At 38.4% G+C, this 23,335-nt stretch overlaps 1 protein-coding gene across 8 annotated transcripts in view; it reads left to right on the top strand.

Annotated features, from left to right (window-relative positions):
- Positions 1 to 23,335, top strand: part of NAALADL2 (N-acetylated alpha-linked acidic dipeptidase like 2) — a 421,951-nt gene that overhangs the window by 380,699 nt on the left and 17,917 nt on the right. For all 8 annotated transcript variants that reach the window (XM_042041852.1, XM_042041853.1, XM_042041850.1 and 5 more), the window contains 2 exons: positions 11,947 to 12,040; positions 18,612 to 18,810. In XM_042041852.1, coding sequence (XP_041897786.1) covers positions 11,947 to 12,040; positions 18,612 to 18,810 — 293 coding nt within the window. The remainder of the gene's footprint in view (positions 1 to 11,946; positions 12,041 to 18,611; positions 18,811 to 23,335) is intronic.

The following is a 23,335-nucleotide window of genomic DNA, read 5'->3' as shown; positions in this document are numbered from 1 at the left end:
TCACTCCAGAAATTCCCCAACTACTGATTATTGGATGAAGCTTGGATGAAAATATTGTTCATTAGGGTTCAGAAGCTGTTACAGCATTATCCTACACCCAAAAGATCAGTTCCTGGAGGGCTTTTTAGTTTTTCTGAAAAATACAAGTGAAAAACTAAACTGTGTTTTGTTTTTTTGATTTAGACATTGTACAATAACTTCTAGAAATTTCACTCTGATATCAAAATTCTTTTGAAGATGATTTTCATTGAGTTTAAAGCTATTCAGAGTACATCAAATGCCCATACCCATTTCCTTTCTACTGGCTGGGGGAGGGGGAATTCTCAGAGTCCAGAAAGTCTTAATGTATTTTTAAGTATGAAAATTAATTTTATCTGTAATTGCATCTGTCTTCAATTTTAACATATGGAGGAGTTTTGAGATGAGTTTTTCTCTGATGGTGAATTGAAGCGCACTTGCACGCGTGCATGCCTGTATCACTTCAGGTGCAGTCAGCTCTGCCCCGAATTTATTTGTTCACTGTGGGTCAGTGCCATATTCCACAGCACTTCTTCAGTTTGGGGGACAATTTATTTGGAATTTTACATAATGTGGGTCAGTTATGCTGAGTGCACTCTGATTACAGTATGCTGAAGGACGTTCTAGGATTCTGATACATATTCATTCTATAGGATTTTTTTAATTCCATCCTTTTCTCCCTACCCTTGTGATCAAAACGTTTCTCTACGCTGTAATTGTCGCTTGTCTTGACATATTTGCCTTGCAAGTCTTTTCTCCTCCTGTAATCCATCTTTAGTGTTGTGTCAAAATTATGTTCCTCAGCTGTTCTTTTAATCTTGCCTTCTCCTCTTTCAGACATTGCCCAGGCTCCTGTTGATGTTGTGCAGCAAATTCCAACTTGTTTTTTTTTTTTCTAAATAGTTCACCTTTTTCAGACTCCATCCCTTCCACTCTCCAGACTCTTGAGCTACTTCGCTTTCATCTTACCTTTCACTGCAGTGATGAGACCTTCACCCTTGTTGTCCTTATATTTGGAATAGCAAGTAGTAACATCTCCTGCAGTATTGTAAGATTATATTCTTTTAATATGTGCTTCTCTGTGTAATATTTGCTGTTTCCATCAGATCATGCTGCCTTTCTCCTTTTAATACGGAAAGCACATAAAGATACAGTGGAATGAAATGGCCATCATAATTTAATAATTTTAGTAACAGGTGTATGATTACAGACCCAGATGTGCTAATAAATCTCAATTTTACCTTCAGATACTTTGAGCTTTACTGCTAGGGTTCCTTATGAATTTCAAGGGCCATTCTGTGATCTGAGTTTTCTTCCTCTGTTTTATATAAATATTCTGTAATGGTAAAGATTATTTATTAGGTCTTTATTCACTGTTTTCCAGGGACTGGTTAGAAAGATGAGAGAGTTTCTTTTTCAGGTAAAATGGCAGCTTCAGGAACATGCCAGCTAATTATAAAATACTTCAGTAGGTTCATCAAAATGACCTGGGATTTCCAAAGACTCAAAGAATTTGTCAGACTTGGCATTTCCCCCAAGCCTGAGGGTAGGTTGCTCAGACCCAAACACATTCATCTTTAATTAATGGTTTCTTTTTAAAAGAAAACAACTAACCTTACCCCACCTTTGTTTGTAAAGTTATACTGTTTAATTACAGATCTTTTGAGGTTTAAATATCAAATTATTATTGTAAGTCAACTGATTACTTCTTATTTTAGTTCCATTGAAGATTGAATGTTCTGATATGAAAAACAGTGTGAAAAAATTCACAGAAATTCCTCCTTTGAATTCTGATACTAGTAAGAAGTCTAAATACTTTTCCGGCTCGGTAAATACTATGCAAGTAAATCCAAGAGCGGAATCTAATCCTAATTGAAGTAATTGCCTAAGAAGGAAATGGAGCTTCTTGGTGGATGTTGCAGCATATATTGGTGTCTGGGGGTAGCCCCAGTGAATTCTCCCCCGAGGTAGAATGTGCCTTTTAATGTTGATGGGTCTTTTCTATGAGCTCTGTACTACAGTGTGATGTCTTTTCAGCTTCCCTTGGATCCTCAGCACTGTGGTTCACTGGTGTGTCTCTCCCTCAGGGCCAGGCTGTCGTGTTTAATGAACTGTCAGTGCTCCAATCCTGACTGATTAGAGTGACCTAAGCGGAAAAATTCGTTGTACCTTTGCATCAAGAGGTGGCAAGAGAGAAAAGAGCAATATTTTCTCTGTATAACCATTAAATATCTCAGCTTTTCTGAGTTTGAGAGGATAGGGAGACTTTAATATGTAATATCATTAATCTTTCCATAATGCTTATTCTGTTGAGTATGCTGAATTGACTGTCCAAGTTTGACAAGTTCCTCAAGGAACTATTTCCTCAACACATCATGGTTGATTTTCTACAGGTGTTTCAACTCCTAAATTCAATTTCTTTATTTCATTGTCCCTGGTTCTCCCTAAATTCTGTCTAAGGACTGGCTGCTGCCTAGCATATATTCGTTGTCACTTAGAAGACATAATTCCAAAGAAAATTTGGGCTAAACAGAGTATGGTTTGAGGCTTCTCTAGTAGCATTTCCTCATCCTCATCTCACAATCTCCATAGTCAGGTCTGACTCATTTTGAAGGTAATGCAATGCAAAATTTAAGGATGGTGGTATATTAATGCATCTCAGTGTCCTGATATCGTGATCATTAATGTTGAAAAGGTGTATAAATGAAATGGAGATAGATGAGGAAAAGTAGAAAAAAAAATGTATTGTCACAATAATGGAAGAAAAATAATAATGAACATCAAGGAGAATGACTGTTCAGTGCTGAAGCAGATTATATGCATTATTTTAATGAAGAGTGCTTAATAGTACATATGGTTTCCCTTGAATAATAATTGTGTGCTGATGAAGTATGATTAGAGACTTTTTTTTGGAGTTCAATTAAATCAAATCCATTTTTGTAAAAGGAGAGTGATTAAAAAGATGATATCAAGGTCTAAAGCTGAAGGTTGTGGTTGAAGCTTCCTATTGCAGATTTCTTTATTATTGCACTCCTCTGATGACTATTATCTAGTTTTTAACAATGCCACAAGTTTCACACTGAGTCCCGTAGATTCAGCAGGAGAAGTGGCTTTACAGTTCAAATAGAAACTTGGGAAGTACTTGGATGTCCTTGAATGTGTGATCCGGGGATTGTTTCCAACCTGGGAAGACTCTTGGTTCATGCATGTACCTTGAAGCAGGTGAGGAGATACTTTGATTAATTAAGGCTGTAAGGCAACATAGTGTTTTCTGGGCTGATCTGTTTCTGTAGAGTGCTTGTGAACCTGGGTGATTAAATGCAGACTTGCACTGCTGCTTTTTTTTATCTGTAAGTCATTACTGTCTGCCTTGGAAGGCTCCGAGACCAGCAGGGCCCAGCCAACTGTCTGGCAACTGTTAACAAAATTACCAATTATCTTGTTGAGTCCCATCATCTTGTGCTTTGATTATCCTGTGAGTAAGGAGGGCTGGTTGTGCTAACATCCTGATTGGCGCCCTAAACACACACAAAAGGCAGGGAAGGAGAATGATATTCATTAACTGGGAGCAAACACAGGGAAGGCCGTCGGTAGCGTGGAAGATCGTGGTGTCCTGGCTCTTAATCCTGGCTTGTGTTTTCGTAACACTCCTCAGGAATCTGCACTGATGCCTCTTGTCTGTTATTCTGAGAGGACTTTTACTTTCTTTACTTCAAAATTCCACTTATAACAAGAAAAAAATACATTTTTTTCCCGCATAAGTGTGTGCACTGATAGCTAGCTGCATGTTTTACCCTGCAATGTTCGTATTACACACGCAAATAAGAAAAGCAAGCTAGGTAGTTTTGGTTTAAGGTAGTTAACATCTGTCCAAGATTCAGTTTCTGTACACGATCACTGTCATTAGAGATCTTTCACTCTGATCTATGGAGATAAATTTTGCTTCATATTTCATTATATATTTCTCTTTGTACCAGAACAATAGCTAAATCTGATTCCTCGGGGCTGTCTGTAGCCATCTCCAGGCAGCTAACACTGCTTTTATAAAAAGGACCCAGCACTTCTTCCCTCTCTGTTCCATACCTAAAGAGGGTCAGAGAAGGAAAGAAAGAATCTAAGAAGTCATTTCCTGTGAAATGGTGGTATCTGGGCTTATGGGAATGCTATGTGCAAATCATTCTGCTTTAAAAGCAGACTTTTCAGTATCTGTCACCCTTAAGTCCACAGCTAGTAACCAGAGCAACCTGATGTTAAAGTTGGAGCTAAAAAAGAATTAACACTAGAGCAAATCCTTAAAATTCTCTATAAGAAATCCAGCATGAGGGTTTGTAAAGGTGTAAAGATTTGTGTTGTCGTGGTGTGGCCTCCTCACCCAGAGGTCAAGAAGTGCAGAAGACCATTCTGTTACATCCTTTTGCAGGCTCATAACCACACACTCTGGGGAAAAGTCTGACTAACTCTTTTTTTTTTTTTTACAAAGGTTTTGATCTAGTGGCCCTTCTAGGAGTTAATTCAACACTATCTTTGCACATAGATACCACTAGAATTTGACATACACTAATATGAAATACATGATTAGAAAATCATCTCAAGATTATTGCTGCTTACAGTTATGTGCTCCACAGGTGACTTCATGGCTTACTGTGTTAGCAGTGACCCTGGGTGCTCTGTGCAGACAGTGGCTCTGCCTCAGTTCCAGATTGAGCACAGGTTCATGTACACAGTGCCAAGCCTAACTCAATAAAGCCATTATATTGGAAGTGAGTTGATCATCCCTCTTCTCTGCCCCTGCGGTAACAAGAGCATGGGAACTGCCAAAAATGGGCCACGCTCTGTGTGAGGAGCAGCATGATGTGGATAGAAGGTAAGAGTGCAAAGAAACTCTGGATAATATCAGGGAGTTATAACCCAGGGCTTGGGGAAGCATTGCTCACTATAAATTAATGCAATTTAAAATACTTTTTTAATAGAATCATATAAAATCCTGAGTTGGAAGGGACTTAGAAGGATCATCGAAGCCCAGCTCCTGGCCCTGCACAGGACAACCCCATAAATCACACCATGATATTAGAGAATTCACGTAAATGCATTTAGATACACAAAAAAATATATATCCCCATATACTTACACATATAATCTGAAAGGTAGTAATTTCTATGTGTACACAAAAAGCAAAGCAGAGATAAGTAGGAGTTTCTTTTTTGTGCAAGAAACTGAAAACAGTGGGATGAATGATCACTGCGAGCTGTGAATGAAATCCATCCAAAAAATACTTTCACTGCTCTAAGTGCTGTATATTACTAAATTGGCCAACAAATTAGTTTTTAAGCAAATTAATCTCACTTAAAAGGATACTTTTGACCTTAATTTTTCAGTGCCTCAGAACCTCATCATGAGTCATGTAGAAAGCGTAGTGTGTGATCATGGAAATTGAGATCTGTGTTCCAGAGTGAGCCCAAGCCACCATAATTCTGGATTACCTTAATACGTAATTTTGGGGATGCCTAGTGCTGTGTGCCACACTAATACAAGCAGTTAAGTGCTGCTTGCTGTGCACAGGATACCTGAAAAGAAGGAAAATCCATATTTTATTCACGATTGCTTTTATTTCCTAATCAGTATTTTCTGTGCTAAATGTAAATAAAACAATACTAAATTATAGGGGGTAGGGGGAGTGTTGAAATAAAGTATTTAATATTTGCAAGACCTCACATTTTCCTTGGTCAGAAATAGGTATGTATTATAAATTACTGTGCTCTGATTCACCTGCTGTAGCACAGACTTGCCATACTCCTTTCTCAGAGAGCCCTCTACTGTCCTAAAATACAGCATGTTCCATTGAGTGTCTAATACCCCAAAATATCATTTGATCTGTGATGTGAGTACACACCCTGGTGCCAAGGTAGATTTCAGTAAGGAAAGAAAAAACCAAACAAAAAACAAACACATATGGTACTACTGAATATTTAAGAAATTTGAATTGTTGAAGTTTGACAGCTTTAATGCAAAATGAACATGTTTATGGCCAGATTTCTATTTCTTTGCCTAATCATGGAAATGTGGTTTTCAGAAAGATAGATGCTCAAAGAACTGGTTGTTCTCTCATGCTTCTGCCTCTGATTTTTCTTGTGTGAATCAATTAACTTTTTTGGAGGGTGATGAATATAAAAAAACCTGCTGTGTACTGATTGTACAGGAAATTTTTCCACAGTAAATTGAGATCCCACTATTAAAAATGCTCATTAATTTATCATGAGTCTCATGACTGCTGCCATTCATCTGGTAACACTAGGTGCTGAAATTTTTATTGCCAGGGAATCACAGATTTCATTTAAATAGACTCAATTTCTCATGTTTAATTAAAACAGTCCGATAACAGTAAGGAAGTTGGGTGGATAGGGGGAACCAGAAGAAAGCATATTCATGAAATTTGTCTGTATTGATAAAAACATTTCTTTAATTTTGGAGGGTGGAGAAGGTGGGGAAGGCTGATTATGTTAACACTTGAGATTGCTAATGTTGTGCTTCTGAGAGGAGACCTTAATGTATGCAGGTATTCATTCCTTATTTACATGGGTGTGGAGGCTGAAGCTGTTGTTTATAATTGGTTTAATGTCAGAAGATCTCAGCAGGTCACTCTGCTCATCAGTATGTGTGGGAAGAGAGACTCTTGATGCAAAAGATGAACACCTGAGATTAGACAGTGCAACAGCCAGTCACGAAAGTTGAACCTTTCCACTCACCTTTACAAGGAAAAAGAGGAAAAAAAGTGTTGTTTCCAACACACTGTTATTGATCCCCCTAAACAGCACAGAATCTTGCCATGCTCTTTCCTCATCTGTGAACCCCAGGGTAATGTGTGAAGGGAGAGGTGCCGGGTGTGAGGGCAAATGTGACTTGAAAACAGCAGTGTTGATATCAAAGGAAGTTGAGGCTCAGAGCTGCTCACTCCCTAGGATTGTTTGGGTCTGTAGTAGGCAGTCTTAGGGGCAGAGGGATGTCGAGTCTGTAACTGGGAATTTACACAGGTCTGCTGCACTACCATATTGCATTGCCACTTCTCTCACATGGTTTGTCATGGTTTTGGCAGATTACCTGCCGTGAGTGTGCTAATTTCCTCTGGAAGTGCACAGATGTCAATAAAGTGTTGTTAACGTGCATACAATAAAAATTTTTAAAGTATTTTGTAGGGGTATAGGGCTTGAAATGCAAAGAAGTTGCTGCTGCACAACTCAGGTTTCAAGTAGCTGAGCCTAATTCTTTCCAGCAGGTAAAATTGGAGTATGGCACTGCTGAAGACAGTGTTCACAGAAGGATAAACATGGCAGTTTACCTGATTTTTTAAGTTCTGTTGTTTGTAACTACGCATATGAAGAGATCTGAGATGTCTGTTTAGATTTTAACACTCCTAATGTAACTGAAAATGTCCTAAAGGCTCAGCACTTCCACCCACTGAGGTTTGCATAGTGCAGGCTGGGTACAGCGCAGTTTCAGATTCACTAAACAAAAAACACCCAAGAAGCCCAAGACTGGCGTGTAAACTTCTGTGTTAAACTGCATTCTGTGTTAAACTGCCTGCACACTGCATGCTGATGTTTATTTTAGCAGATTGATCTCTCTCACGCATGATATTTTCGTATGTTCACTAAATACTTTTTCATTTTATTCATCTTGCAAGTTTCTGCTGCTATGACAGAATGGAGGGTGGGTTGCTGTGCCTGCCTTGTCAGTGAAACCAGACAGCACTTCAGGCGTGTCCCTGCAAGGCAGGCTCAGTAACAGCATGCCCCCAAAGCAAAATGGAATCTGTCTGAAGAGAGACTGTGTGGAGCCTTGCACATTTATCTCTAAGCCTGGGCTTAAAGTACTCATGTTTTAAAAAAAAAAAAATTGTATGCCAGTAGACATGCTCTGTGTTGCTAGTAGGCAGCTGGGATTTTTGGGAAGCAAGTTGTCTTGAAAACTGAGTTTAACTCCCTGAGGAAACAGCTGTGACATACAAAGAAAAACCCCAGCCGAACCTTTGATGAGTCCCCCTGAACTCCACTTCCTTTCATTTCCTTTTTTGCATTGTAAAACAGATAAAAAGATAAAATATATTTATAATTTATGTAGAGGAACATATTGTGTGTGTTTAATCCAGGGGTTTTTTTGTCACGGTCCTTTAGGAAGTGTTCTGGATCCGCCTGATGCTCCTGAAAACTGGCTTTTATAGTCAAATTAGGCTTGTAAGTTGAGTAAAATTGCAAGAATACATAGTTCCTGAACGAATAGTTTGTAAAACTTCAGAAGAGAGAAGATCCTACAGCTTCATTTGGAAGTGTCACATGATACTGAATCATCATTAACACCAGCATTTTTGAAAGTTTGTGGGTTTTTTTATCTTTTGGGATCTGCACAATGTCAGAGAGGTGAAGGCAGGGACAGCAGTTATTTCCTTCCTACAAAGATGTTTATGCTTTAAGGTAAAAAACCTTGAAAGAATGTTACTTTGATATAAACCTGTTGTAAATATTCAGATTTGTTTTGCAATATGCATAGAATCACAGACTGGTTTGAGTTGGAAGGGGCCTTAAAGCTCGTATTTGAGCTTTGCCATGGGCAGGGACACCTTCCACTATCCCAGGTTGCTCCCAGCCCCATCCAGCCCAGCCTTGGACACTTCCAGGGATGGGGCAGCCACAGCTTCTCTGGGCAGCCTGTGCCAGGGCCTCCCCACCCTCCTAGAGGAGAAATACAGTATAACTCTACAATTACTGTTAAGTTTTATATTAATACTTATTTTTAAAGTAATTGGAAGTTCAGCAAATACATTTTCACTTACTGAAGAGTACCTTTCCCACAGCCAAGTGCATTGGAAGTGTTATTCATTATTTTTTCTTTCTGAAATAAAAAAATCATTATGGAATGAATTAGCATTCGAACTCTAAGATCTTTTCTTAGACTTGCTAATTGTGTAAATGTTACATCAATTTTTGTGTGTATTGTATGTGTATCGTGTATAAATGCTGTTTGAGAAGTTGTCATTAGTGTTTTAACCACTTCATTATGGGAATAGAATCAATCATGCTACTTTAGCTTTTCACTTCATGAGGAAATTGTTGTCTTTACTCTTTGCTAAATTATTCTTTCATTTAATAATTCAGTAGTCAGTTTGATCCATTTTTCACCTGGGAAAAGGGGGTAGAAGCTTGTCTTTATTTTCCATGTATATTCAGCGTTGCACTCAGGGGAATGGTATATCCAAAAATAAGACTATAAATAAGAAATCAGTAGCCTTTTCTGTCTTGCTGCTTTATGTGGGTTTGATATATGCTTCTGCAGCATTATTACTTACTCTGTTCAAATCAATGCTCTGAGGTTTCCTTTACATGATTGATTTCTTCCAGATTAGCCCACGAAGTACGTGATTTGATAAACACCACTGCTACCTGTTTGCTAGCACACAGATGTCTGCAGTGTTAGACAGAGACTCCATAAAATTTCCAAAAGTGCTTCAGTCAGTCATAAGATTTGGATGGTATCACTTTATTTAAATAGGAAAAACAAAACAGATTTGGTCTTCTATAGTTGAAAGCAAACTAAAATTGCTTGGAAGAAACAGAAATAAGGCAAGAACTTACAAAAATGAAGCCATATTCTGCAGGAGATAATGATAAAAAGGAAAGATGCTTACGAGGGTATTGTCCTCTTTAAATGCCACATTTCTGCTTCAGAAAAGAAGCATTTTTTCCTTACTTTTTTGTTCTTAAACATTGTGTAACGTAAAGTATCAGCACTAATGTATAACTGTTGCTGTCCCTTCCTAATATACCTATGAATGTATATTTGTATTGCCATTTAGTGAAAGTTCTTGCAGAAATGGGGTGTTAAGGAAGAATTTAAGTGTTTTGTGTGATATATTGCTATCCTGGGGTTCAGTGGGTTTGGGGTCCATGTAGAATACCTGCTTTTTATTAGGATGTTGTTCCATTGCCACAGTTGCTTATCTGGAGCAACTCACAGGGTGCTCATGTTCTGGGCAGTATATATTGAAAGAGTGCCATGCAGGACATGGAAGGATTTTGTGTGGCATTTGAACATTTAGAACCAGATTTTTTACAGTTGCTTATGGCTGGATTATATGGACCTGGTTTGGGTGCAGTCTTGTACAAGTTTTAGTTTGCCCTAACAGTTTTTGTGTTTCTATAATACCTCTCTGGTATCTCTAACACCAATGTTTTTAATGCTTTCCAGACACTTTTTGTGTATAATCACTGATGGAAAATGTAATGGTTTTTGAGCACTTATGGCCTGAAGAATTGGGAAGTTTGGGAAAATTTCTTCATGAAAAGTTACTGTGTAATACTTTAACACAGATGTCCAGACACAGTATTTTTCATCTCTAAGTTCTCTCTTAGTTCTTTGTTGTTCCTGATACTGGCCTGAAATAACATTATTCCTCACTATATTTTCTCTCTGTATATATGGTAGGGTTTTTTTTTTCTTCATGCCTTCTGTGATATTGTTTCCTCTAGAGGTAAATCTCAATAGCTTCAGAGCACATCTGTGCTCAGATGTGGGCTGCAGTCTGATATACAGCATGTTCCCTCAGTCTCTGTACCCAAACCACTCTGTGGCCAGGTCATTTCTTCAGTGCTTTCTGAGAAATGTCGTGAGGTTCTATTAATCTTTCTCCAGGAAACTTGTATTTCTGATATTACCCTGCCTTCATCCACTTTCCTGGGAGATGGTTTTCCTTTTCACTTGCTGTACTGTTGTTTTTAATATTACTAAGGCTTGTTGCCTTTTCCCGCCGCTTTCTATTGGAAAATTAAAATGCTACTTTTGGCACAGAAACAATCATATTGCTTTTGAAGGGCAGATATTATTCTTGCTCCCCCAACACCTTGGGAAGAATTGTACAATACGATTCTATTCAGCCCACATTTTTATCAACACGGTCACCATCACCTGCAGCCATCATTCCATTTTAGAGCACAGCCTTACAGGTATTTTTTCCCTTTTTGCAATATCAAGATACGAAGAAGATGAATGAAAGTTTCTTGCATGTTTTTGTCAGTGTGTTTTTATAGCTCCTATGAACAGTGATGGACTTGGCAGCCTGGAGACTGAAATCCTCTGTTTAATCACAGCTAGGTATAGTTCAGCAGAAAGATGTATTTCTATACACAGCCCCTGTAGCATGTCTAAGCCTCGAGCTGGAGAACTGACCTTCTGTAAGCAGAAAAAAGCTCTCAGGCCACTCAGCCCCTGCCTTATCTGTGAACTGTTCAAAAAGAAGCATTCACACCATTGAGTTTTTGTGACAGGTGCTGATGTCTAGTCTGGAGTTGACTGAGAGTTCTCTTTGGGGAATTTCTTTCCCTGAGTTGCTGAGAGAAAGCAGTGTTCTGTCCAGTCTGGAAGTTGTACATCTGCGTGCATCAAGTTGTCACATAACACTTCAAAAGGCAGTGGGTTTTCAGGCCAGCTTGCATTTAGCCCTAGGCTTGATCTTCTGATCATTAATGTCTGTGATTCTTTATTTTAGTTGTGAAAACTCTCAAAATCCAGTAGCTAAGACCAGAGAACTAAGTTAAACTCTAAACTTCATTCCCATGTTTTGAGTATTGAGATATTTTATTTGAAAACAAAGCAAAAAAGTCCATCAGAGACTGTCTGCAGCATCCTAGGTCCCGAGGAGACACACTGCACAGAATTCTTGGGTGTGGTCATAAATTGTATTCTCTGAATATTTTGTGATGTTGTATAGAAAGGCAATGGCCCTGTCCTATTCCTTTCCATAAATATGTGCTTATGGGGTTTGAAACACATTTCCCTGAAAATCCAATATAGTGAAAACATGTGCTATTCCAAAGGAAGTGCTGGCTATTAAATCTGCTGGAAATAATTTGACTGGGTTTTGGGTCTTTTTGTATTTTTCAGCTAACAGGACAAGTGACTTTGCAAATTGCCACTGATCCAGTTTTGCCGTTTAATGCCCTCGACATCGCGTTAGAAGTTCAGAACAATCTGAAAGGTAATTTTCTTTAGAGGAATATCATTCTCCATTTATACAGGGGGGGAAAAAAATCTACCTACTAATCCCTGATACATATTTTCAATACTGGAATAATAGCCAGTGATTTTACTAGTTAAATAGGGTCATTATATAATGCTGAATAAAATGCAGGTTTTGTTGCTAAATAAAGCCGTAAAGTCTTATATTTCTTCTGATGTTACTTTGTCAGTTAATCAATACAGATTACCTGTAGTGTCCTAAGACCTTTGAAAATTATTTGTTTATAGGTTTATGAAACTCTCAAGTTGATCTGTTAAGTAGAGAAGTTCTATAAAATCACACCCGAACTTCACATATCCTTGAGCAGATTGTGGGATCGTATCTCAAGTGTAAAGACTTTTTGCGATCTTGAGGTGCTTCCCCTGCATTTCATTCACTCCCTACACTATAAAGCACCATTTTTCTGTAACACATACTCATAGAAGTATGATACCTTTTCTTTAATCTTTGCCATTCATCATTGTGAAGACGTAGGAGTCAGTAGGCAAGTATTGGTCTGGAATCAGTGAGCATCTAAAAAGACAAGTAATTTTAGCTCTGTTGTGCCACATAAACATTGGTTTAGTTCAGCCTAAACACAGCAGGGGATGATCATCAAATGAAAAGTGTGGCTCAGCTGGTATTCTTTCAGCTGAACATGAGATATCTTCCATTGTTCTTCCTTTTTTCTTTATTTTGAGTAACGGGAAACGTTGATTTAAACTGACTTTTTTCCTCTAACTTCAGTTAGATCATTTATCTCCACCACTTCAGGGGAGAGAAAATTATTTCCTAGGCTGTAGGGCCAGCAGGATAAATTTTCTCACAGCTGTTCACTTTGGAGTTTTGTTTAATGATTTTGCTCATGGCTTTCATGTCTCGTCTGTCTCTGACTTGTATAAAAGAACAGTTTATTTTCGATTTGGAAAACATTAAGACAATGGTCCTTTTTCAGTTACTTAAATGAGAAGTTGTGCTTTTTTACATGGCTCATGGGTTTATTCATTCTTCAAAAGATTTTATGTTGTCCAAACTTTCCAGTTCAAAGTTGGAATGTCTAAGTAAGCTGTTTCCTTCTCCAGCTCAATGCAAGCTGTAAATGTAGAAAAGGTGAAGGTAAGTCTGCATTGACACGTAAAATATGTGCTCTTTAGGCTTAATTTTGTGCCTCTGGGATCTGGTTCAGCCAATTTCTTGAACACAGATTTTATTGCCTGTTGGACTTTCTCACATGCTTGAAGTTAAATTTTGTGTAAATATTTGAGTCACTGTTTTGCAATCTCCTGGATACTTTTTAGTACTGTGTTTATTTATGTTTCTAAAGGATTTAACTCTGTAATGTGGTGGGTGTCTGTACTATTAACTCTGCTAAATTCCATGGGATACTACTCAGCATTTTACAGACCATTTCTTACATTCAGGATAGTCTGGATGGCCACTTATGTCATCCCCAGCATGTTCTTGTGGCTCATGGCCTGTTCCTCAGAAAGATGGGGAGGAGGCTGATAAGTGACATGTGTTCTCTCCCCTTGCACACACCAGAACTCCTGGAAATGTGCCACTGCTTTTGGGTTTATATGAAAGGATGGGTTGGGGCTGGAGAGATTTCTTTTTCTGCATCTGCTGATGCTCTGATGTCTAACAGGAAACCTTGTGGTCATAACTGATAGGAGATGCAGGTTCCAAGACTGAAATCCAGATCCCGAGGGCTGTCAGGCTGTTGCCTGTCTATTCACAGATGTGATATTTTAGAAAAATTTATAAATAGGTAACTGCTTAGAATATTCTCATTAGCTACACCTTGCAGTTGTGTGGTATTTTGCCTTCCATACATTTAAAATCAAGACCCATTGCAACTTGAAACAAATACATTAATATCTTTCTAGGCCTTGTATCCTATGAAAATCCAATTAGTCTTCTGAGGTAGGGTGCAGACAAGATGTCAAATCTGGTGTGTGAATGATACAAAAGGTGCTTTTAAGCACTCCTGTAGAAGTGCTTTTTATGTATACACAAGTAAAAATGTGCAATCATTTGTATAGAAGTATTTTGTATGTATACAATCATTTTTATCCAGAACATATTTGTATTTTCTGCTGAAAGCTCTTAGCACTATGCTCCTTGTAGCCTGTCTTTAGAATCTGGTGTCTGTCACAGCAAGTCTCAGGGGTTGATGATGGAGATTCTCAGGTGTCTCGTTAGGATTAAATGCATTTCTGTACCTTTGCATCTGACTGTCTCAGCAGTAAAAAGTTCAGCCACCCAGTTTACAAAAATAAAGTCAGCCAGGTTGATGGTGTCCCTTGCCTGGGTGCTGTTGGAGCTGATGTCATTTTATTATTGCCAGTCACTTGGACTCATGCAAACCTTTCAAAACTGGAGTCTGTGCCCCAGCCCTGAATTGTGGCTGTGCAGCACCAGGCAGGCAGGGTGAGATTCCCCACTTGTGGCTGTCAGCACAGGCTGCTGGAGCAAATTGTAGCCATCTCTGATAGGCACTGGCTGAGAGGGGGAGGCTTATGAAGACAAATTAAGGGTGGATGAGATTTTCTGGTTTTCCAGAAGTGCAAGAGCTGTTATTTAAAGCTCTTTGACTGACGCAGTGTCAGCTGTGTGTGGCTTCCTATGAGTTAGGCCCTTTCTTCTCCCCAGAATGGATGTTTTACAGATGTTACAGCAGCTGAAGTACTTGGGGTGATAGTAGTAGGCAGCACTAGCAGAAGTTTAAAATAATCTGGTTTATGATAAGTCATTTCCAGGACAGTCTGTGTGACTTTCCACAGCCCTGTCTCTACCCATACATTTCAAAACATCAGGCTAAACTCTGTCCTTAGAAAAATCAATACAGAAACATACCTCTCACATTGAATTGATAGCTGCATGCTCATTGCCTACAGCTATCTGCTGCTCTTCAGCTTGGCATCATTTTACATTCTTGAGTGTATTTCCCTGATCATTTTGGGTGCTTTTCAGAGTTACTCTCTCCACCTGTCTGCAGTGTTCAGAAAGTTTGCCTCTTTACTGTTCCCACCTGTTATTCTTGACTGCAAGAGAGGTGAAAAATGCAACAAATCTGTATAGATGACAGAAATACCTCCTTTGACATGAGACACTGGCATCTTGTCTTCAGAATCCATTCAAGGTTATTATATATTAGTACCTTTCTTCAGCCTTTAAAAAAACAATCATGGAAAAATGCATTTTCCATGAACAAACATTTGGTGCTGAATGGCAAGGATGAGCATCTATTCAGTATCAGTAGGCCATAAGTTTCAGCAGCTCTGTACAAAGTAATTTATAACTCCACAGAATGATAGAATAGTTTGGATTGAAAGGGACCTTTAAATGTCATCTTCTCCAACCCCCCTGCAATGAACAGAGACACCTTCAAGAGGATCAAGATGCTCAGAGCCTCATCGAACCTGGCACTAAATGTTTCCTGGATGGGGCATTCACCACCTCCCTGGGCAACCCAGTGTTCCACCATCCTCATTGTAAAAAATTTCTTCCTTACACCTTGTCTAAATCTAATCTTTTAGTTTAAAACCCTTACCCCTTGTCCTATTTTGAAAGTTTGTCCCAAATTTTCTTAAAGTTCGTGCCCTTAAAGTATTGAAAGAGCACAATAAAGTCTTCCTGGAGCCTGCTCTTCTCCAGGCTCCTGTATTGACATGCAGATAGTAAAATGTCACAACATTCCTCTTTTACATAAATTCTTTGAAAAAGACTTGGAGTAATATGAGATTAGTTTATTTGGGCTATAGCAGTCATGGTAGCAAAATTGAAGCTGATGGCAACATACTCCTTGCACTAAGGATATCTGTGGATTTGTGTTTCTGCCCCTTTAGGGTGCTTCCTACAAAGCTTTCCCGTTCAGATTTTCTACTGCCAGGTCTGCTCATCCTATTTTGCAGAGCATGAAAAATTGTCCTAGTGAATACAGCAGGACACCATAGCTGATTCTGAATTTGCAAGCTAATCAAAATCTGAAGCAATTTCCCTTCTCTCTTACATGCAAACACATGTTCACATGTATGGTGAGCAAGCATCATGGTGCCTTAAAATGCTGATTTGTCTGTGCTCCCTTTCCTATAAGTACTTGTAGGCAAGTACTTTCATAACAGAGGGCACAAACACAATTTAAAAATGCTAACTCTCTAGCTGTGCTTTTCATAAGGGCAATCAGTTACACAGGGAAGGCTATTGTATTCAATGTCTGTAAAAATAAATACCTATTTGGTGTAACTTGTTTCTGAATAGGATCCAGTTACATTTAGCAAGTGCAATGAAATTCAACAGTGTAATTCCCTGATCAAGAGTGCACATGCTCTTGAGTCACTTTCTTGTATTTGCAATTTTATTTTTACAGCAACTAAACAACTAGCTTAGATGATTCATCATGATTCGTACTGGAGACAAAAGGACAAAGAATACAAAATATTATAATGTGGCATTTTTTTCTCTTAAGCAAAGTAACACTTGTGCTTGATTTTCTCTGTAGAAGCATAACAAGGTGTTTAAAACATCATTAGTTAATGTGGGGTTTTATTGAAGAATCATTTGCCCTTCCATTCCCATCTTCTCAGCCTGAGAAAAGCAGAAATCAGTTTCCCTTGGTGGTGCAGTTCAGTGATGCCTGTTCTGTCCTTAGTTGGCTGAGGTAACACTGGCCAACTTGCAGGTTTTGTACTGAGGTACTGTAAAAGGGCCTGGGTGTGTGTTTTCTAACAGGTGGTTTAGAGTGTAAAACAAACACAGGGTTGGTTTAGGGGCTGTGGAGAACAAGTGAGAGCATTTACAGGATTTTTATGGTTAAAAGGATGGTATGGTTGGCTTCATTTCCAAATACAGAAAGATGGATTTTCCCTTTATCTCACCTTCCCTATTGAAAAGGCAAAGCTGACATTTTAAATTGTTTATATAAGATTCAGAATAAAAATTATAAAAGTTTTATGTTACTTGGAATACGAAGTGCTTTGCTGAAACCAAAGGATTCTTTCTAACAGGGTGAATTTAAACATTTCCATATGGACACAAGTCCCAGGGTAAGGTATGCACAGTGCCTGCATTATCCCAATATTGCCATTACATGGGAATGGAAAGTTCTTCAGCTGCACAGGACGTTTGCCGGAGATTTGAAAAGTAACGATAATGATATTTTACAAAATATCCCAAATGTACCATGCTTGGAGAATATTTTTCTGAGGCATCAAACTAACTTGATCAGAATTCAAATTATTCCAATTATTCTAATCTCAACTCATGGGTTTTAACTTTTTAGTTCTTCTCCCCACTCCATCAGGGAAGCCAGAGGGTGTGAGTGAGCAGTTGTGTGGTACTTACTTGCCAGCTGAGGTTAAACCTCAGTGTTCTCCTCAGTGTACTCCAGTTACTATTTGTGATTTTTTCCATGTATATCTTAGACAAGGAAGTTTAAAATTCATTGAACTTGAGTCTTGAACCACTTTCTTGGCTTAATTAGCTCAGTCCCTAAGGTACTGAACTCATTGAGGTTTGCACATTCAGGTAGAGGTGAGACAGCTCCTAGAGCTGTATGGTTTATGTTGATTAAACCATTATTTGAAAGATCTAAGGATAGGTGATTGCTTGTCAATAGGCAAAGTGAATTTTGGCCTTAAGGATAATTTCTGCATCCTGGGAATGTTTGTGCTGACTGATTCTGCTTTTGACTTTATATCAGGTTCAGGCTTTGCTTTCTCTCTCCATGTGCTTGTAAAGATGAGGACGGTGCATGTACACACTGGGAAAGGAGGCCATGCTCTTCACCTGCCCTGCAGGTGGGAGGAGGCTGCACATTCACAGTGCTCCAATTCACTTTTCTCTTTCTGGACTATGAACAGGGAAATACTGAAATTGTGGTGTGCTCCTAAGTGCTGCAGGCTTTTATTCCTTTGCTCTCTCAGTAGGGTTGCTAACAAGGCAATAGTTAACACTCCAAGTTTAAAAAGTTTTGAAAATATTGACTGGATTAGAATATGCATTAGGATATCAATTAAAGTTGGCTCATTGGCATATGACTTAAGTGATTAAGAGGAGCAATTTCACATACCCTCTACAGTTGCTGTTCACCTCTAAGATTCTAAAATGTTGACTCAAATTCAATTAAACTCTGCATATTACAATATTCTATAGAGCAGTCATTATGGAATCCAAGCACAGGCTTTCAGACTTGAGAGCAATAGCATCAAATGACATTGAATAAGTGCAGTCGCAGAAGGAAATGTTGTAGTTCTTGATTTATAACCATTGCTTCCTGCATGCCTGTTTTTCCAATGCTAGAGTTCAAGCTGTACCCCAAAATCATTCCTCACAGGTTATTAGATCTTAAAGCATCAGAGCCCAAATTGATCTTTGAGAAACAGACCAGAGGTTACACGGAATGATCTGTGGCTTCCCTTGACCCATTCCATTCTGCTCACAGGGGAAAAAGAGGCTCAGGTTTTAATTGGACTATTAATTTTGACTTGAAAGCAAGAGTTATAAGTGGTCTCTGAATCACTGGTGACTGTCTTGCTCTCCCTGTTCCCAGGTGATGAAGCAGGCATTCCTCAGCTGCTGGCAGTGGCATCACGTCTGAGGGACACGGCGGAGCTGTTCCAGTCGGATGAGATGCGTCCAGCCAATGACCCCAAGGAACGAGCTCCTGTCAGAGTCAGGATGCTCAATGATGTGCTACAAGGCTTGGAGAAAAGCTTCTTGGTTCATCGAGCTCCTCCAGGACTTTACAGGTACAGTGCCCCGTTGTTCTGTAGTTGAGCTAAAATGGTGTTCAACACTGCTTGGTTTGCAGAACTGTCTTTAGAACGAAAACCTCAGCGAGTACCCAAGAATAAAGCTATTTTTTTCCTATCACATCCTTTCTGCAGAAAAAATTAATTCATTACAATGCAAGGGGTCATTAGAATGCAGCACTGTAGCATTTCTGTCATGACATTGCTGCTAACAAGACGTATGGTGTGATGGCAGCCCAGGCAGCGTGGCAGAAACATGTGTCAGATGGTACAGGAAGCTTTCAGAAGTAGAAAATATTTTGAAGTCTAATACTGCTTGGCAAGCTCCACCTGTATTTTATTTAAAACTTTGTACAGTTCATTGACGATTCAGAACTGTACAAGAAACTCCATAGCATTATTTAACATATTTAATTATATAGCAGCGTTCTTGGATGCATTTCAGCGAGTTAAGAGCAGTACAGTTCAGTTAATGAGGAGGCCTGAGTCAGTCGCTGTTCATAACATCTTGTTTCTGCTTGGAATTCTTTTCTGCTATGTGTTCAGCTGCACTACCCAGGTTGGTTTTAAGATGTCGTAGTCATCCCATCTTTTAGTTTCTAAGAAAGAAGTCTGCAGGTCTCTGTCTCTCGCCAGAACCAACTAAAGTAACAAAACAGTATTTTGATGTCAGTTGATGGGAGAGATTATCCAGTGTCTCATGCAAGTGATGGTGTAAAGTGGACATAAAACAGACATGTGGTGGAGGTGGGAGAGGAAAGGAGAAAGCTCCAGCAACAGGAGGAATAGATTCTTCCAGTCATTAGCAGTGGTATAAAACAAATGCAGTCATCTTTTAACAAAAGCAAAGGTAAAAAAACCAAAGGTAGTTACCAGGAACTCAACAGTGTCAGTGAATAAAAGCCCTACAGCTGTAATAAAGAAAATAGAATAATTACATCTGGGGAGGGGCTAATTTACTTACTTCCTGCTGTGACTGGATTTATAACATAAAGATATAAGCCAAAATGGGATTAGATAAAGTCTAATATTCCAGGTTTAGCAGTGCTGTCTGTCTTGTCTGAACTAGTATGGTGTTGCAAAGGAGCCATAATTTAATAATAATGTTTAATAATAATGTAATATATGTGTGTTGCATTGCAACAGCAACATTCAACATCGTTGAATCTGGCCCAGCTCTTTATTTGTAAAAATAAATTATGTCAAAACTTAGGATTCCAATAAGAGGGGTTTTCACATCTTCTAATATTCGAATTCTTGCAGTGCTTGCATTATTAAGTTTGTTATTTACCAAAATATAATTCCTAGATACACAGACATAATGTAACAAATTTTTCACCTGCTCTCTGTAGTACTTTGGTACAGAGCAAAAGTACTGTCACACTGGCAAAGGAGACACTGTGGAAGTGAAAATGTTGTACTTGTTGCCCTCCAATTCAATTAAATTTGATACAAGATTTAACAATACAAGATTTCTAAGTCTGGGAGAAAACATTGGCTTTGACTTTATTCTGAATAATTTTACCTGACATCATCTGGAATATACAACAGTAAAGGACACCTTGTGCATCATCATTTAGATGCCATTTAAAAAGAATACACCCTTTGTACTGTGCCAAGGTGTGTAATTGTTACCTTTAATGGTAAACCTACACAGATAAACAGAGTCAAGGACGCTGTTAGATTTCTGATGTCCTTTGCTGCCATTTAAAATCTGAAGTATGTTTGCTTAATTAAAAAATAAAAAGCATCTAACCATAAGTCTTGTTTAGATTATTTTTCATTTTTTAGGGATTGAAAGTCCTTCTATTAGCTGATGAAGTTATGTTTTGTATTCTGAAGCTATAATTGTTTCCCAAGAACACTGGAAATACTTGAAAAAACTGATACACTTTTTTTTTTTTTTTTTTGCTTGTAAAACTTTAAGCTTATTCTTTTTGTCATTTGGTAAAGAAAACAAACAAAAAAACCCATCTCACAGCCAGGACCTTGTATGCCATGTTTCATCCCAGTCAGAAGATTGATAGGCAAGTTATAAAGCCCTGAAATAGTGGTTTATAATGGAAATGCTGGCAGCCCTTTAACTATAGCAGCACAAGCAGTACAGCAATAAATACTGTGCTTCATCTGTAAACAGAAATTTAGGATGCAGTTTGCAGCCTTGACCTTCAGGCTCCAACTGTGTTTAGATCATTAAGATTCCATAAATACTGTAATTTACAGCCTTCTGAAGGAAGAATTTGTGTGCACGGTAAAGGACATATTCTTCATGAAAAAATGATTGCTTCCTGTATACCCATTTGGACTCATATTCTCAACCTCAATCAAAGCACTTGACAAATTTGCTGAAGTTTTAGGCATCATTTTTAGCCTTGTGTTTGCCCTAATTCACAGCTCTCTGGATCTGTACTATGTTTTCTCTCCTAGAACTTGAATTAAAAAGAAAGGTGGATTTTTTCTTTATTACAGGGGGGTTGCAATCTGCTTGTGCTTCTCTACTACAGGGGAACTGATATATCTTTTATATATAATTTTTCTATGGTTTGCACACACATTCCCATAGCTACAGTCTCTTACTATATATATGTACTGTAAAAAAATAAATGCCTCATTCCAGTCAATGTCCTAGGGCAATATTTGGGCGTAATTGATGCATTATGCATCTATAACGAGAAGTAATATTAATCAAACTTACTAACAGAATTCAAATTACTAATTTTTTTTAATAATTGGATGAGGATATTTGATTAAATTTAAGTAACCATGATTGACATTGGCAGGTTGTTCAATAGTGTCAGTAAATGCTGTAGTTCAGATGCTCATCCCTCTTAACTGAACTTCCTGACATTGAACTGCAAATTTAACAACAGCACATGTTCCCCATGATCTCTATTTCCAGCTGAGCTGGAAATGAACAAGTACAGCTTTCATCAGGGTATTTTAGTCTTATCCAGAAATTTAGGCAGAATGAAAAATAATAGGTTGAGGAATGTCCTGCTTTGCAAAAGTTACCCTGGGACTTGATTTGGGGTTGGGAGAAAATTGCTGACTTTTATTGTGCCTGAAGAATTTCTTTGAATCCCAGTGGTAACCCTGGGTAGATTTTCTCTTTCCATAATAAATGTGTAGGAATAGAATAGGATTGCTGTTGGTATTTTTCATTTATCTCTCTTTGTTTCTTATAACATAATCATAATATTGATTTGTTTTTTAATTTAAAATTTCTCATTATTTTAATGGGTTAATGAGTAGAAATCAGTTTGTTTCTTACCTTTAGCCATTTTTTGCTTTCCACTCTTACAATATATACTGTTGTGGAACATTTCTGTGTGTTTTCTGATGATCACATTTTGCTGCTAGAGATAATAATCATAAGTTACACAGCAGTGGCATGTACAAGGTTAATGTAAGAACAGAGCCTCTGTTACTTTAGGCACTGTACAGGGGAAAAAAGGATTTCAAGCATATTGTCCTCTCCATGAGATGGTCAGCCTCACCAGAGCCATGAGAAGATTCCATAAATACTGATCATGTCTGCTGTCGTGCTTCTGCATGTTTTTCCCTCTACAGAAATACCAACCAAAACACTGCCACCAGCAATATCAGGGACAGCAAGACAGCATGGATCTTCCTGGTTTTCATAAATACTGAGTTCAAGCCTTGTGTTTGCCTAGGCTCAGTAAGAGGGCTCTCCCTGTTCCTTGTATATTTTGTTTACTTGCTGATCCCCACAGCTTCTGACAACCTGTCAGCCTGATGTGTCTGTCAAGTCTGTGTATGCACTCCTCAGGTACTCACACAGAGATCCTCTCCCTGTGTTGAAAGGCAGAGCTTTTCAGTGTACAATAGTATTGCAAAGAAAGGAGCTAACGAAGCAAACTTCATGGAGATCAGGCATGGCACACTCAGTGCACTAAGATCTCCAGTCTTACTGAGAGTGTCACATTTTTTCAGGTCCAGGTCTAATTTGTAGATTTGATGGATGCTGTTGATACAAGATGGATCCAGTAGTAAGTATGCAGGATTTCCTCGAATACCCTGGGGTGCTCCCCCAAAATTTCCAAACCTAAAAGAGTCACTAAAATCACAGTTTGTGTCTTCAGTCTAAAATTAAAGCTGAAAAGAGGCGTACAAGGGCTCAGGCTGTCATTTCTGCTCCAGTTAGGTGGGTTTTATTCTTAATGGACCATTGCCTAAGGATCAGTTATGTCCTGACTGACAGTTCTTTTAACAGTTTTATAAAAAAAATCAAAGTCAACTTGTGTAAAACCTTTCTTTTAAGAGTTTTATCTTAGCATGCCAAGTTTGTCCTGTCCATTAAGGCTGTATGCACCTGCCACCACTATTTATGGAATTGTTACAAGGGTGATTGTGCTTTGTCTAATCGATGTAATTGAGTGAATTGAGTAATAACTAGGTGAAAAGTAAGGATTTTGAAAGCAATCTGTGTTTTCAACAAAGACCTCCAGCAGCTTTTATTGCTCATTTGTACCAGTTAAACTTCTTCCTTTTGCTTTTCATC

The sequence above is a fragment of the Corvus kubaryi genome, unplaced genomic scaffold (assembly GCF_017639235.1).
Source record: "Corvus kubaryi isolate FWS band 111438036 unplaced genomic scaffold, C.kubaryi_AGA036_p1.0 37397, whole genome shotgun sequence".
Lineage (NCBI taxonomy): Eukaryota > Metazoa > Chordata > Aves > Passeriformes > Corvidae > Corvus > Corvus kubaryi.
This window is presented reverse-complemented; position numbering and strand designations above follow the sequence as displayed.